Source organism: Bos taurus, chromosome 15 (genome assembly GCF_002263795.3).
Source record: "Bos taurus isolate L1 Dominette 01449 registration number 42190680 breed Hereford chromosome 15, ARS-UCD2.0, whole genome shotgun sequence".
NCBI lineage: Eukaryota > Metazoa > Chordata > Mammalia > Artiodactyla > Bovidae > Bos > Bos taurus.
Genome location: NC_037342.1, coordinates 48,879,013 through 48,892,946, shown reverse-complemented (window position 1 = coordinate 48,892,946; position 13,934 = coordinate 48,879,013). Strand labels below are relative to the sequence as shown.

The following is a 13,934-nucleotide window of genomic DNA, read 5'->3' as shown; positions in this document are numbered from 1 at the left end:
TTGGTGAGAACTGGTGAAGGAATGTTTGGATGGTTAGCTTAGGGTGTGGTGTGGGCTGTCTGCTCTGCCACAGGACGGTTTCAGAGTAATAATCTCTGCTGTAGTGTGATGCTCATTAAAGAAAAATATTTTTCTTTCTTGTTTCATAGTTCTTCATTTCCACCAGCCTTTCATAGCTGCTATACAAGCCCTCTTTCTTCTCTAGGCGGAGTAATGTCTGGACTCAAAAACATAAATATTGAAAAACATTGTTTGGTATTTTACATCATTCCCTGGAGTCCTCAAAGAGTACTGTGTAACTTCATCTAGAGCATGCCCAGTTTTGTGACAGTTTTTCTGCCTCACCCCGTTCCTACAATTCTTACCTAAATTCACAAAATTCTCTTACTTAAGTCTCCTTCCTTAAGTTTTTTTTTTTTTTTTTTTTATTCTGGGCTTACTAATAGGCTGCCTGACTAATAAAAATCTCTTCCATTATTAATCCTTTTTTTCTATGATGAGGTATAGATATTTTATGTCTATACCTTGGGACTATTGAACTTTTACATAATAGTTATATTCTATCCCATTGAAGGGGTTATAACCAAAGAGACATTTGGCAGCAACATGAAGATGCAACATTGAAATCTGAAATACTGAATTGTGGTATGATGAAATATAAAGGTTTCCCACAAAATGCTCAAGGCCAAAACAGCTTCTTTGCTGTGATGCTGGTCTTGGAGTCTAAAAAAACAAATGTTATTTCCATTTGCACTACTTTCTGCATGTTCATACATTGATTTTTCTCCATGTAAAATACTGGCTTCAGGCATACACGTTTGTGTGACATTTAAGTGATTCCAGTGAGATATCAAAAAAAATCTTAATATTCTGTATAAAAAGGAAATCATACAGATAATATTTACTATAAACAATACATGGATATCATTGCTTATGGTTAGAGAAAAGCGGGTTGGGGTTTGGGCAAAGCAGAGTTACAGGGTTGTTAGTGCTTGAGCTAAACAGAAAGCTGAGGCAAACATACCAGAATTTGGGAGTGGGGTTCCCTGTCTGGTTTTCCAGGCAAGAATACCAGAATGGGTTGCTATTTTGTTTTCCAGTGGACCACGGGTTGTCAGAACTCTTCACTGGGACCCGTCCATCTTGGATGGCTCTGTGCAGCCTGGCTCATAACTTCATTGAGTTATGCAAGCCCCATCACCAGGACAACGCTGTGATCCATGAAGTTACAATACTTGGGCCACCTGATGCAAAGAACTGACTCATTGAAAAAGACCCTGATTATGGGGGGAAATGAAGGTAAAAGGAGAAGGGGATGGCAGACGGTGAGATGATTAGATAACATTACTGAATCAATGGACATGAATTTGAGCAAACTCTGAGAGATAGGGGACTTCAGAGGAGCCAGGCATGCTGCAGTCCATGGAGTCACAAAGAGTCAGACACAACTTAAGATTAAACAACAACTCCCTGTCTACTAGAAATAGGAAGCTGGCTTAGAGGGAGGAGATAAGTGGCTTAGATCAGAGTGTCTGTTTGGTCCATTGAGCTTACACGTGAATTTCTGAGTGGAATTAAGATTTCATAACCCTTTGTGTGAAACAAAAGTTGGGAGAATTCTCTCAATATCCTGTCAACTCTATACTGAGGTTCAATTCAGTTCAGTCGCACAGTCGTGTCCGACTCTTTGCAACCCCATGAATTGCAGCATGCCAGGCCTCCCTGTCCAACACCAACTCCCGGAGTTGACTCAGACTCACATCCATCAGGTAGGTGATGCCATCCAGCCATCTCATCCTCTGTGGTCCCCTTTTCCTCCTGTCTTCATTCCCTCCCAGCATCAGAGTCTTTTCCAATGAGTCAACTCTTCGCATGAGGTGGCCAAAGTATTGGAGTTTCAGCTTTAGCATCATTCCTTCCAAAGAACACCCAGGATTGATCTCCCTTACAATGGACTGGTTGGATCTTCTTGCAGTCCAAGGGACTCTCAAGAGTCTTCTCCAACACCACAGTTCAAAAGCACCAATTCTTCAGTGCTCAGCTTTCTTCACAGTCCAACTCTCACATCCATACATGACTACTGAAAAACCATAGCCCTGACTAGACGGACCTTTGTTGGCAAAGTAATGTCTCTGCTTTTCAATATGCTATCTAGGTTGGTCCTAACTTCCCTTCCAAGGAGTAAGCATCTTTTAATTTCATGGCTGCAGTCACCATCTGCAGTGATTTTGGAGCCCCCCACAATAAAGTCTGACACTGTTTCCACTGTTTCCCCATCTATTTCCCATGACGTGATGGGACCAGATGCCATGATCTTAGTTTTCTGAATGTTGAGCTTTAAGCCAACTTTTTCACTCTCCTCTTTCATTTTCATCAAGAGGCTCTTTAGTTCTTCTTACCTCTCTGCCATAAGGGTGGTGCAATCTGTATATCTGAGGTTATTGATATTTCTTCTGGCAATCTTGATTCCAGCTTGTGCTTCTTCCAGCCCAGCGTTTCTCATGATGTACTCTGCATAGAAGTTAACTAAGCAGGGTGACAATATACAGCCTTGCTCCTTTACTTTTTCACAAAATAAATATTGTTAATAGAGGTAACCCACATGTGTCATATCAAAAAGTATCAAAACCACTGTGCACTTCTATGGTAACAAGTACACAAAAAGGTCAAGGAGCCTAACAGTTAGGGAGAAAATTAACAACTCAAGAAACCAAAGTGAATAGAGAGAAGTTTCAGTCCTGAGGTACAGTAGATACTGAAGAGGGGCATAGAATCAGAATCAGAACTATATTAAACTGTCAAGGCAGTGGGAAAATAATAAAAGGCAATGTGTGATTTTATAAATTGCACTCATTGGGGTTGTAACAAATCAGAACTTGGAAAGTTTCATTTTTGTTAAGGAGGAAAAAGATTAAAGGGAAAAAACAAAATGAGAAATTCAGGGCATGTATCCAGAAGGAGGCAGTGGTCTCTGGAGGTGATTTAGGAAATGAAGCCAGTGTACAATAATTACCTAGGTTTAAATTACAAATTTCTATGTGTGAACCTTTGCACACACATGTAACTCTTCTGTTTACCAGCTCAACCAAAAATCTTCAATTACCACTGGGAAATTTGACCACAGAAATAAATGGTTTTGTTCAGTGAGTGAAAAATAAAATTATTGTCATTTATTTTGGTCCTTAGAATTATCATTTTTAAGCAGATAATTAAATTGTTTGACTGAATGGATGAAGATGACTTCACTCTGTGTGTGTTTAGTCTTTCTGTGCTTTTAATATGCACAAAAGTCCACATAGTGGTTTTAAATGTTTGAAGGCTGTGCTGTGCTGTGCTTAGTCACTCAGTCATGTCTGACTCTTTGCCACCCCATGGACTCTAGCCCGCCAGGCTCCTCTGTCCGTGGGGATTCTCCAGGAAATAATACTGGAGTGGGTTGCCATGCCCTCCTCCAAGGGATCTTTCTAACCCAGGGATCAAACCTAGGTCTCCCACACTGCAGGCAGATTCTTTACCAACTGAGCTACCAGGGAAGCCCCAAATGTTTGAGGGACTAATACACAATTATTTTGGTTTTGAATATTGTTTATTTGTTTGAACTCTTTGATAAATTTAGGGGATTCTCATCTTCCTACTCCTATAATTTTACTGAAATTGTCTTAGTAACTACAGTGCCTGAGGATGACATGGATATAAATCCCTCTCTTACTTAAATATACTTTATGTACTGACAATTTCTCCCCTTCAGTCCCATGATCCTCTAAGACCCCTCACATTACGGCTCCATGAACCTTTAGTTTGAAGTAGCTGGAGCATAGCCTGGCGGATCGTCCTGGTCTTCAAGCTGTAAATGATAGGGTTCACTACAGGTGGTAAGAGCAAATACACATTGGCCAAAATACTACAGATCACCCTCGGAGTAGAGCTAAGGAGGCGATGTGTAAAGGACAGGCTGATCATTGGCACATAGAAAATAGTGACAGCACAGATGTGACACACACAAGTGTTGAGAGCTTTCTTTTGCTTCTTGGGGGTCATGATGCTCAGGACAGCACGGATTATCAGGACATAGGAGACAAGAATGAACATTAAGTCAGTACCAGTCATGTAGAGCTGAAGAAACAAGCCCAAAAAGCTGTTGATCCAGGGGTTGGAATATGTATCTCTGATTATATCTGGGTGGTAACAAAATGGATGGGAAAGCTCCTTTCTTTCCTGGAAAGATACAGTCTTCAAGGCTAGAAGCATGGGAAAGATGAAAATTAGTTGTCGTACGCAAATGAATAGTCCGATCACCATGATCATCATGTCTTTGAGGACAGTGGCATATTTCAGTGGGTTACAGATAGCCATGAAGCGGTCAAAAGCCATAATTGCCAGCACTGAGGACTCCAGGAAGGAGAAAGCATGTACAAAGAACATTTGAATGAGGCAAGCTTTAAAGCTGATTTCCCGGGCATGAAACCAGAGAACCCCAAGCACAGTGGGGAGGGTCGTGATGGTCAGACACAAATCAGCAGCTGACAGCATAAAGAGGAAATAGTACATGGGCTTGTGGAGACGCTGCTTAACAAAGATGACAAACAGGATCATAGTATTTCCCAAGAGAGCAATGATGTAGAGACAGCAGACAGGGATGGAGATCCAGACATGAGCGAGTTCCAGCCCAGGGAATGCAGTGAGGAGGAAGGTTGAAGGGGAGGATGTGGTATTATTGAAAATCATCATGGTGGGTTGAGGACATGCCCTGAAAAAAGAGATAACAATAATAGTATCTGTCATATTGATCCTTTTTCAAGCACTAACTCTTCTATAAACTCTTCCCAAATTACACTTGTCTCTGTATTCAAAACCTCTAATTTAATCATGATACCTATCACATAATTCTACAGTATCTTAAATTTTTCTTATCAGACTTGGCCCTGTTTTTCTTTCTCTACCATCTCCCAATTAAAACCATCAGTCTCTCTAGGTTCATCCCACCCTATATCCCAGACCAGCCCTGACTTGAAGTAGGAAATACTTATAGACATGTCACACACATGCACACACACCAACAAAACAGCAACTGTGATTACAACTGTTGGGTCTTAGTATTAAATCTCCAAGCTGGGACTTCTCTGGTGGTCCAGCTGGTAAGACTATGAGCTTCTGCTGCAGGAACAATGGGTTCCATTCCTGGTTGGGGAGCTAAGATCCCACATGCTGTGTGGTGCACTCAAGAAAAAAAGTCTCCAAGCTATATAAGTTGTTATAGAAATAATGGAGAAGTGCTTAAGGGCACTTCTTAAGGGCATCTGTGAAAGCATACTTCATAATGCTCTTGCTGGAAGATGAGCTAGGATTTTATATCCAGAAATATCCTTGTACCTGAGTTATTAGCCATTCTTTCCTAGTGGACTCTATTAGAAATGTCCTTTAGGTATCAGAGCTTCTTTATTTCTTTTCCTTTAATGGAGTAGCTTCCTTAATTCCTCTCTCCTCTACTCCACATCATCTGTGCTCTAATTCTGTTTCTCTGAATCCTATTCCTGGTCTATTGAAATAAAAAGACCTTGTCTTCCTTTTCTCCAATCTTACACTTTAGTACTTCTTTCTACTCCTTCCCATAGGTCTCTAACATGTAACTTGTAACCAACTCACTGTGAGTAGATTGCCCTAATGAATCCTGTGAAAAATTTCAAATCATATTCTAGAATACATGATTTCAAGAATCCTAATCTAGGGATAGTGGGTAAGGCTAGACAAAATACTTGTATTAAAAAAATGTGAGAGGCCCTCAACAAAATGAAATGAATGACTGTAAAAAGCATTAATGGAATGGGAGTAGGGACTAAGAGCTTAAAGAGAGACACTCAGAGACAGACAGGATGAGGTGCTATCATAAACTGGAATATCAGGTAGTTCGCTGAGTGAGAAAGCCCATAGAATAATAGCTGCACACACACACACACACACACACACACACAGATGATGTCAGAAGGGAGGCAGAATCTGTAATTGATATTTAAGACAAGCATTGCAATTCTATTTAGGACTGTTTCAATAAGCTCTAATGTCATTGCTCATTTTAATTTTTCACTTGGGACATTTAGTTATCAAGAAAAAACAAAAAGGAATGATATTCCTAGCCTAACCATTGTGTAGATACAGCCAATCATAATATTCTTACTCTTATTTTTCACTAGTCTAGGCTTTCTGCCCCAGTGACAGAATAGATACAAAGAATTTGTGAGTAACAGATCCTTCCAGTTGTTTTATAAAGATAAATGAGGGATTGCTGGTTATTTTCTTCCCATCCTTCAATCTACTCTAGATGGTTACAGATAAAATTACTTGTTACACCAAAGGAAAAAATTAATTGCTTTTTCTGCTATAATATTTCGTATTGTTATATTGTAGTTGATTGAGAATAAAACACAAAGAATCAGGAAGACTAGTGACAACTTCTTTTCAATTTGATAAGCAAAGATACTAAAAGTGAATTCCTTTTCTGTGATAACCATCCTGGAATCTCTCTGCAATAAAGGGGCTCGATCTACTGACTGTCTTTCAACAGTGCTTTACACATGCTTTTTTATTACATTAGTATTCTATTGGTTGATCACATTTCTTTCTTCCTCTAAAATTCTGGCTCTCTGGATATAAAACATATGTGTTCATCTTTATATTTTCTCCAGAGACAAAGCATGGTGATAAAAGTTCAGATAAACTAGTTTTTATTAGATGTATTAACAGGTGGATAGATAGATAACAGAGAGGTAGATAAAGACTAGATGAGAGAAATACAAATTGAGACTGGAAGTTTTGAGGGCAAATTGTTTCCGTAGATATGGGGAGCATAAGGAAAGTAATTATCCTCTTATTGATTGGGAGAAGAAGGAGGGTAAGTTAAGAGAAAAGGAAAAGAATTAACGTCTTTTATATGTGTCACCATTTGCTAGCCAATTTATATGTAATTTTATATAATACCAGGAAAAATTGATACAGATGTTTATTCTTCTATTTTAGAGAAAGGAATTAAAACTGACAAGGTAAAATTGTACATACACATTCAAAATTCAAAGCCAAATTTACTAACTGCAAAATCCATTAAACCATTTTTTATTAAACCATAGACCATTCGAGAAACCATGCTTATGAGAGAAGTTAAACAGTTGAACACTGTGATATTCTTCCTTAAAAATGAAGGAACAGTTTCTATTATATACTAGTATGTGACTTAGAGGAAGTATAGAGATGAGAAATAAGTAAAACACAGAACAATGTCTTTATGGCTTATTTAAAGAATATTTGTGGAGTCAATCAGTATAAAAATATGCATGGATGTCCACATATATTTGTATTGTGTATACCTCCATGTGCTCGTGGATGTAGAGAGGAGTTTTAGAATGCGAATGTTATCAAAAGATGACCAAAAATCAGACATCAATTATCTTCTCTTATTTGAAATATACCTCATAAAGGATAAAAAGATAATATGGGATGATATGAGGGGTTAGGAGGAAAGGAGATTCATTTCAGTTCATGATGCTACTGGAAAAATTGTTTCCAATGGGATAGGGATATGGAGGAAGGAGAAGCCTTTCTCTCCAGCTCACATAAGCCCATGCACTCTGGAACAAGTTATAGGACAAAGCTCAGTGCCTAGTTTTGTCAAGATTTTCTCCCTACTACCTACTAACGAGCAGAGTAGGTAGTGCTTTATAGCACCAGTTGTCGACCTGACAGGTCAGGCAGAAGGTAACATCTATCAATTCATTTACAGAAAGCTAGATTCAATGACTTGGATAAGATCCACCCAACTAAATAATGTAGTGATCCAAAGGACAGCATCACTGCTTACTGGCATGAGTAAAGTATAGATCAATCCCCACCTTTTTCCATTCATTTCTCGACACTGAAATCTATTCTTTCCACAATCTGGAACCCTGTCACGACAGACCCAGGCCATATTAACCTGAAACTTCGCCTCCACTTCTCTGTACCACTTTATGGTTGGATCTTACATTTGACTCAATAATGAGGTATGGTTGATATCGATCGGTAAGTTACATATGCAAGCACCATCTCCTTTTTTTGCCTCGAGTGTGAGTTTCTTAAACTCACACTTAAACCTTTCGAGTGTGAGGTTTGGAAATGCCTGATTTTCTTCTCTTAGTGCCAGCTACATAAATGAGGATATGGAATAACACAAATCTTTAATTATTGTTGACTGATTTCTAAATGATCGTGACCACAGGCAGAGAGTTATGAGTTCTATCCCTTTTTCTCTTCCTTCCTCCCATTCCCTCATGTCCTTCATTTTCCTGTCGCAATTTCTTCAAGGCTCCATCACACCCCTCTGTTTCTTCATCCTACCTTATTTTATAGTTTCCATCACTTCACTGATCTTCTCTTTCCCTCTTTCTCCTAGCATTTCTCACTTTTTAATCCCTTCCCTTCTGTTCCAACCCACTAATGTATTCTTACCTGCTCAAGTCATCAGGGTATAGCACCAACTTCTCTTAAGTCCCACCAGGGAGCAGGGACTAAGCCAGCTCCCAATAGTGGGGGCTTTATAGGAAGATTAGTAGAGTCACCAGGCAACAGAGGGCTGCTGGTTGGATCAAGAGTTATGGCGCCCATAAGACTATGTTTCTCTCCAACAGCTCAGACACATCTCCCTGACATGCTTCCAACCCTGCTCCCAGGCCCAGGCAAATTCCATATATCAGGGGCTGTAAGCACAGCCCTGGCCCTGGGGGCTGACAGTAATGGGTGTCTTCAAAATCTGCCTGCCTGAGTCAGAAAACTGCAACCATTCCTCTTCACCCTGCCTTAGGCTACAGATTCTTAGCCCGGGATGCTCCCTGATGTCAGAGCAGGCTCAGGAGAGTGCAGAGAGAGTAATCCCTATGTTCTCAGCTCCAGTGTGTACTCTTTCTAACAAATCTTGTTGTCCTCCTTGTCATTCCTGTGTTCCTCCTCTTACTCAGGATCCCTTTCTAAGAAGCCATCTTATTATCTGAATCACATCTGCAGCCCACCTACCATTCTAGGCATAATTAAACTAGAATTTGATGAGCTCATAACACTTGCCAAAAATAATGCTAACACTTGAAACACATTGTTGTATTTATTTATTATCTTGCTTATGGGTCAAGTATTATTCTTCATTATTCCACAGTTGATGAAATTGAAACTCAAAGAGGTTTTGAATAACTATAAAAGTTAGCTAGTTACAGAACCGGTATTCACCCATGTCTATCTTACTCTAAAGCTGTTAATCTTAAACAATATGTTATACTGTCTTCTCTGGTCAACCGCTTCCACTGACATTTCAGAAAATGTGATTGTAATACATGGTTCTTGTTCTATCCATTCTATAGATTGCTTGATTCTCAACTATGTGCTTATAGTTCATTTTAGCCTCATTTTGACAAGAATCTGTCTTTCCATAGTAGGCAGTAAATTAATAAATCTTACCATATCTAACGGGCTTCCCAGGTGGTGCTAGTGGTAAAGAACCCACGTGACAATGGAGGATACTTAAGAGACATGGGTTCGATCCTTGAGTCAGGAAGGTGCCCTGTAAGAGGGCTTGGCAACCCACTTGTTGCCTGGACAATCCATGGACAGTGGAGCCTTGTGGGCTACAGTCCATAGGGTCCCTAAGAGTGAGACACAACTGAAGCGACTTAGCATGTGTGCACCATATCTAATCATTCTTGACTTTTTAATCCTTCTTGAAACATTTTTCCAACCATGTCTCATTATATCATAGCCAGATGCACTGGGCAAAGATGGAGATACCATCCCAATGTATATCTAGAGAGATTAAGTTATAGCATAAACTTTTTATACAGCAAGTAATGTTTAGATTTATATGTAAATACCATCCTTTCCCACTGGCTCTTCTCAGCAAAAATGAGTAACTGGAAATTTCAAATGAGAGTTACTAAAATTAAATGAGACAGAGAAGTTAGGCAGCATGAAATCAATCTTAATAAAATAGAGTTTTCACTCATTCATTAATTCACAAAGGACATATCTTATGAACTATATTAAGTACATACTTGAGATAGACAGATGTAGTATAAAAAGGGTCTCTCATGGTATGGTTCTTATGAAGTATGTAGAATAGCAGGGACACAATGCTATTAGGTAATTAGAGCATATATACTGTGAGAAACTCTAACATAATAAAGGGCATGTCAGAAAAGTCTTCTGGACAGAAATAAAGTTGAAATTTATATCAAAAATTTATACAGAGTTCCCTATTATTCTAGCTCACTGAATTCATCATACTTTTTACTTGCTATTTTATTTTTAATATATTTCTCTCCTGCTTCCAACCCATTGTATATGCCTACACTATTTTATGAATATATTTACAGAACATATAAATAAACACTAAAGACAAAAGAAGACATATCCTATATTCAACAATATATGTCAGCATGTTTGCAATGGAGCAAAAACAATCTGAGAATTTTTCTTAAATAAGTTGTTAAAGATTGGCATGCAATGGAATACTAGTCAGCAATAAAGAGAAATAAACTACAAAGACCCACAACAACATGAGTGAATCTCAAATGCATTACACTATGAAGCCAGATGTGGAAGATTATGTGCTGAAGGGCCCATGGCATTCTGGAAAAACAAGAATTATATGCATGGAAACAAATTAGAGCTTCTCAGGGTTGGGCATAGATAGAGGGGTTGACTAAAGGGGCAGCATGAGATAATTTGAGAGAGTGATATAATTTTTCTGTATCTAGGTATCAGTGGTGGTTGCATGGCTATGCATCTGTGAAAACTTAATAGAACTATATACCAAAACCAATAAATTTTATTGTATATAAAATTGAAAAGTTGCTATACACCATTTTGAGAAAGAAACATTCATATTTGTATCAAGTTAAACTTTTGCTTTCATCAAAACTGCTATGCAATGGCATATAAAAACCTAGTGCACTGGGACGACCCAGAGGGATGGTATGGGGAGGGAGGAGGGAGGAGGGTTCAGAATGGGGAACACATGTATACCTGTGGCGGATTCATTTTGATATTTGGCAAAACTAATACAATTATGTAAAGTTTAAAAATAAAATAAAATTAAAAAAAAACCCTATTAGGTGCTTCTCACACATGTGACTATTTAAATCTTCATTTCAATTTATTAGAATTGAATATAATTTAAAAATTCAGTTCCTTGGTTGCACTAGCTAAGTATCAGGTGCTCAATAGCCATGTGTGGCTAGTGGTTACTATATTAACAACAGAGATTTAGAACATTTAACATCACTGCAGGAATTCCTATTGGACAGTGCTGTACTTGATCCTCTTTTCTGACTTGATTGTGTTTGCACAAAAGTCCTAAGAGCCCACCCTGCCCCCACGGAACACTTGGACAATCCACTGACGGATCTGCTTGGTCCTAACACTGTATACAATCAGACTGAGCACAGGAGGCAGGTAGGTACTGGCCATGACTGTGTGTACCATTGGTGACAAATGCTTCCCAAAGCAGTGAATCACAGTCATGCCAATGAGAGGTACATAGAAGAGCAGCACGGCACAGATATGAGAGAGGCAGGTATTGAGAGCCTTGAGTCTCTCTTCCCAGGAAGCAATGCCCAATACTGCCTAGAAGATTAGAAAGAAAGAGGCCAAGAGGATCAAGGCATCTAGCATAATGATGAAGATCATCCCCAGGAAGCCATAGATGCTGTTGACACAGGTGTTAGCACAGGCAAGCCTTATGGCATCCTGATGGAGGCACTACGCATGGGAGAGGGTGTTGGAGTGGCAGAAAGTAATCTTTTGATGAGGGAAGGCACAGGGAGCACAGTCCCCACACTCCACAGCAGGACTGCTGCTCCAATCCTGCCAATGACTCCATGAGGGAGAATGGTAGCATAGTGCAAAGGAAAGCAAATAGTCATAAAGCCATCAGAGGCCATGGCCACCAAGACACCTGATTCCCCTCCCCCAAAGGTGTGGATGAAGAACATTTCAGTGACGCAGACATCAAGGGTTACTGAGCACCAGCTGAGCCAGTGAACACTGATCATGGTGGGCATGAAAGACAATGAAAGGTTGACATCAGTGGCAACTAGCATTGCCAGAAAATAATACATGGGCTCATGGAGATGTTGTTCTACTTTGATGACAGCTAGGATGGTGACATTACCCAGGAATGTGAAACTGTAAAGAAGACAGAGGGACAGGGCCAACCAGAAGTCCTTCTCTGGCATTCCTGGAATCCCAGTAAGGGTGAAGGTCTGATGGTTATTAATAGTTTGGTTGAATGACAGCATTGTGGATCAAAGGTTTGACTAGGCAAAAAGAGAAAAACTCATTAAGCCTATCAGCTTCAATTCGAATCACTGACAATGTTTTGAGATGGTAACCATGAGAGGCAGTGACAAATATTTTATGTTTGCCGTCTGATACAGAAACTGATATCCCCACCCCCATGAAGCAATTCTATTACTGACCACCATATGCTAAATTACCTAGGAGAACAACAACAAAAAACTTTAATCAACACCTAAGCTAATTGGAATACAATTCACCTAGAAATATGGAGTAGTTGCTTGCCTCCTTCCTAAGGAAAACATGATGCTGTACATTTATCTGGGTCATAAAAACTGATGCAAATAACCAGAAAAGAAATATTATCAGGCACAAACAAGACATAAGGAGTGTTTATGAACACATATATGAAGACCTGTATGTATCTTAATTATAATCTTAAATTGTTGTGATTTAGACAAATTCCTCATTGAGACTCAAGTTTTCCACTTGCATGACGTGGGACAGAATAAGAAAGATAGTCTTCAAGGACTAAACTTCTGACTATCTGCATTCCTGGTAGTATATGGGTACTAAAAGGACCTGAGATTACAGCAGGTGATGAAGGAAGGAATTATTTGGCTTTCCTCGGAATTTTATAAGGACCCACTATGATAGACAAAATAACAGTCTCTAAGGATGTTCACCTCCTAATTATTGAAACCTGTGAACAAAATGTCTTGCATGGCAAAAGAAACTTTGAAGATGTCATTAAAGTTAACGGCTTCAGATGGAAGTTCATCCTGGATTACCCAGACAGGTCAAATCTGATCATATGAATCCTCAAAAGTGAAGAAAATTCCCCAGCTGCAGAAAACCAGAGAGACATCAACTTGAGAAAGACTCATCAGGACTTGTGAAAATGAAAGAGGGGGACCAAGAGCCAAGGAATGTGAGTAGCCCCTAGATGCTGGAAAAGGCAAGGGAGTAGAATTTTCCCTGGAGTCCTCTGAAAGGAATGCAGACTTGGTGAGACCTTGATTTTAGCCCGGTGAGAACCGTGCGGTTCTCTGACATGCAGAACTGTAAGGTAATAAATATATGTATGCTGAGTCACTACATTCATGGTAATTTGTCGTGGGAGAAGAAGAAAACTAATATCCAGAGAAGCCAGAGGAGAGTTGCTTTAACCCCTTTTCAGAAATATTCTCAATCTTCCCATTCAGTCTCATTTATTCAGACCCTGTCCTTTTTCTTCATGGAAATTATTTTTTAATATAAATGTATTTATTTTAATTGGAGGTTAATTACTTTACAATATTGTATTGGTTTTACCACACATCAACATGAATCAGCCACGGGTGTACATGTGTTCCCCATCCTGAACCCTCCTCCATCCTCCCTCCCCGTACCATCCCTCTGGATCATCCCAGTGCACCATGGAAATTAGACTTCTTTGTCCTAAGGTATACCCGGAAAAGAATTCTGAGATCCATTTCTGTGTTACACCTGAAAGAACAGAATGCCAGATAGAACTTGCGATGAGATTTACAACTAACAACTGATCCAGTCAGGTGAAATCCATCTCTGGAGAATCTCCCAAAAGACAGATTCAAACATTACTCACATTGATGAAGTCATTGGCCTTGGTG

The 13,934-nt window shown here is 39.3% G+C and overlaps 1 protein-coding gene and 1 pseudogene across 1 annotated transcript; both read right to left on the bottom strand.

The window, feature by feature from the left end:
• Positions 1-3,744: 3,744 nt before the first annotated feature.
• OR51T5 (olfactory receptor family 51 subfamily T member 5) lies at positions 3,745-4,749 on the bottom strand. Its single transcript, XM_002693319.5, has one exon. The coding sequence runs from the start codon at positions 4,726-4,728 to the stop codon at positions 3,745-3,747; it is 984 nt and encodes a 327-aa protein (XP_002693365.3). The 5' UTR covers positions 4,729-4,749.
• Positions 11,362-12,305, bottom strand: OR51H11P (olfactory receptor family 51 subfamily H member 11, pseudogene; annotated as a pseudogene).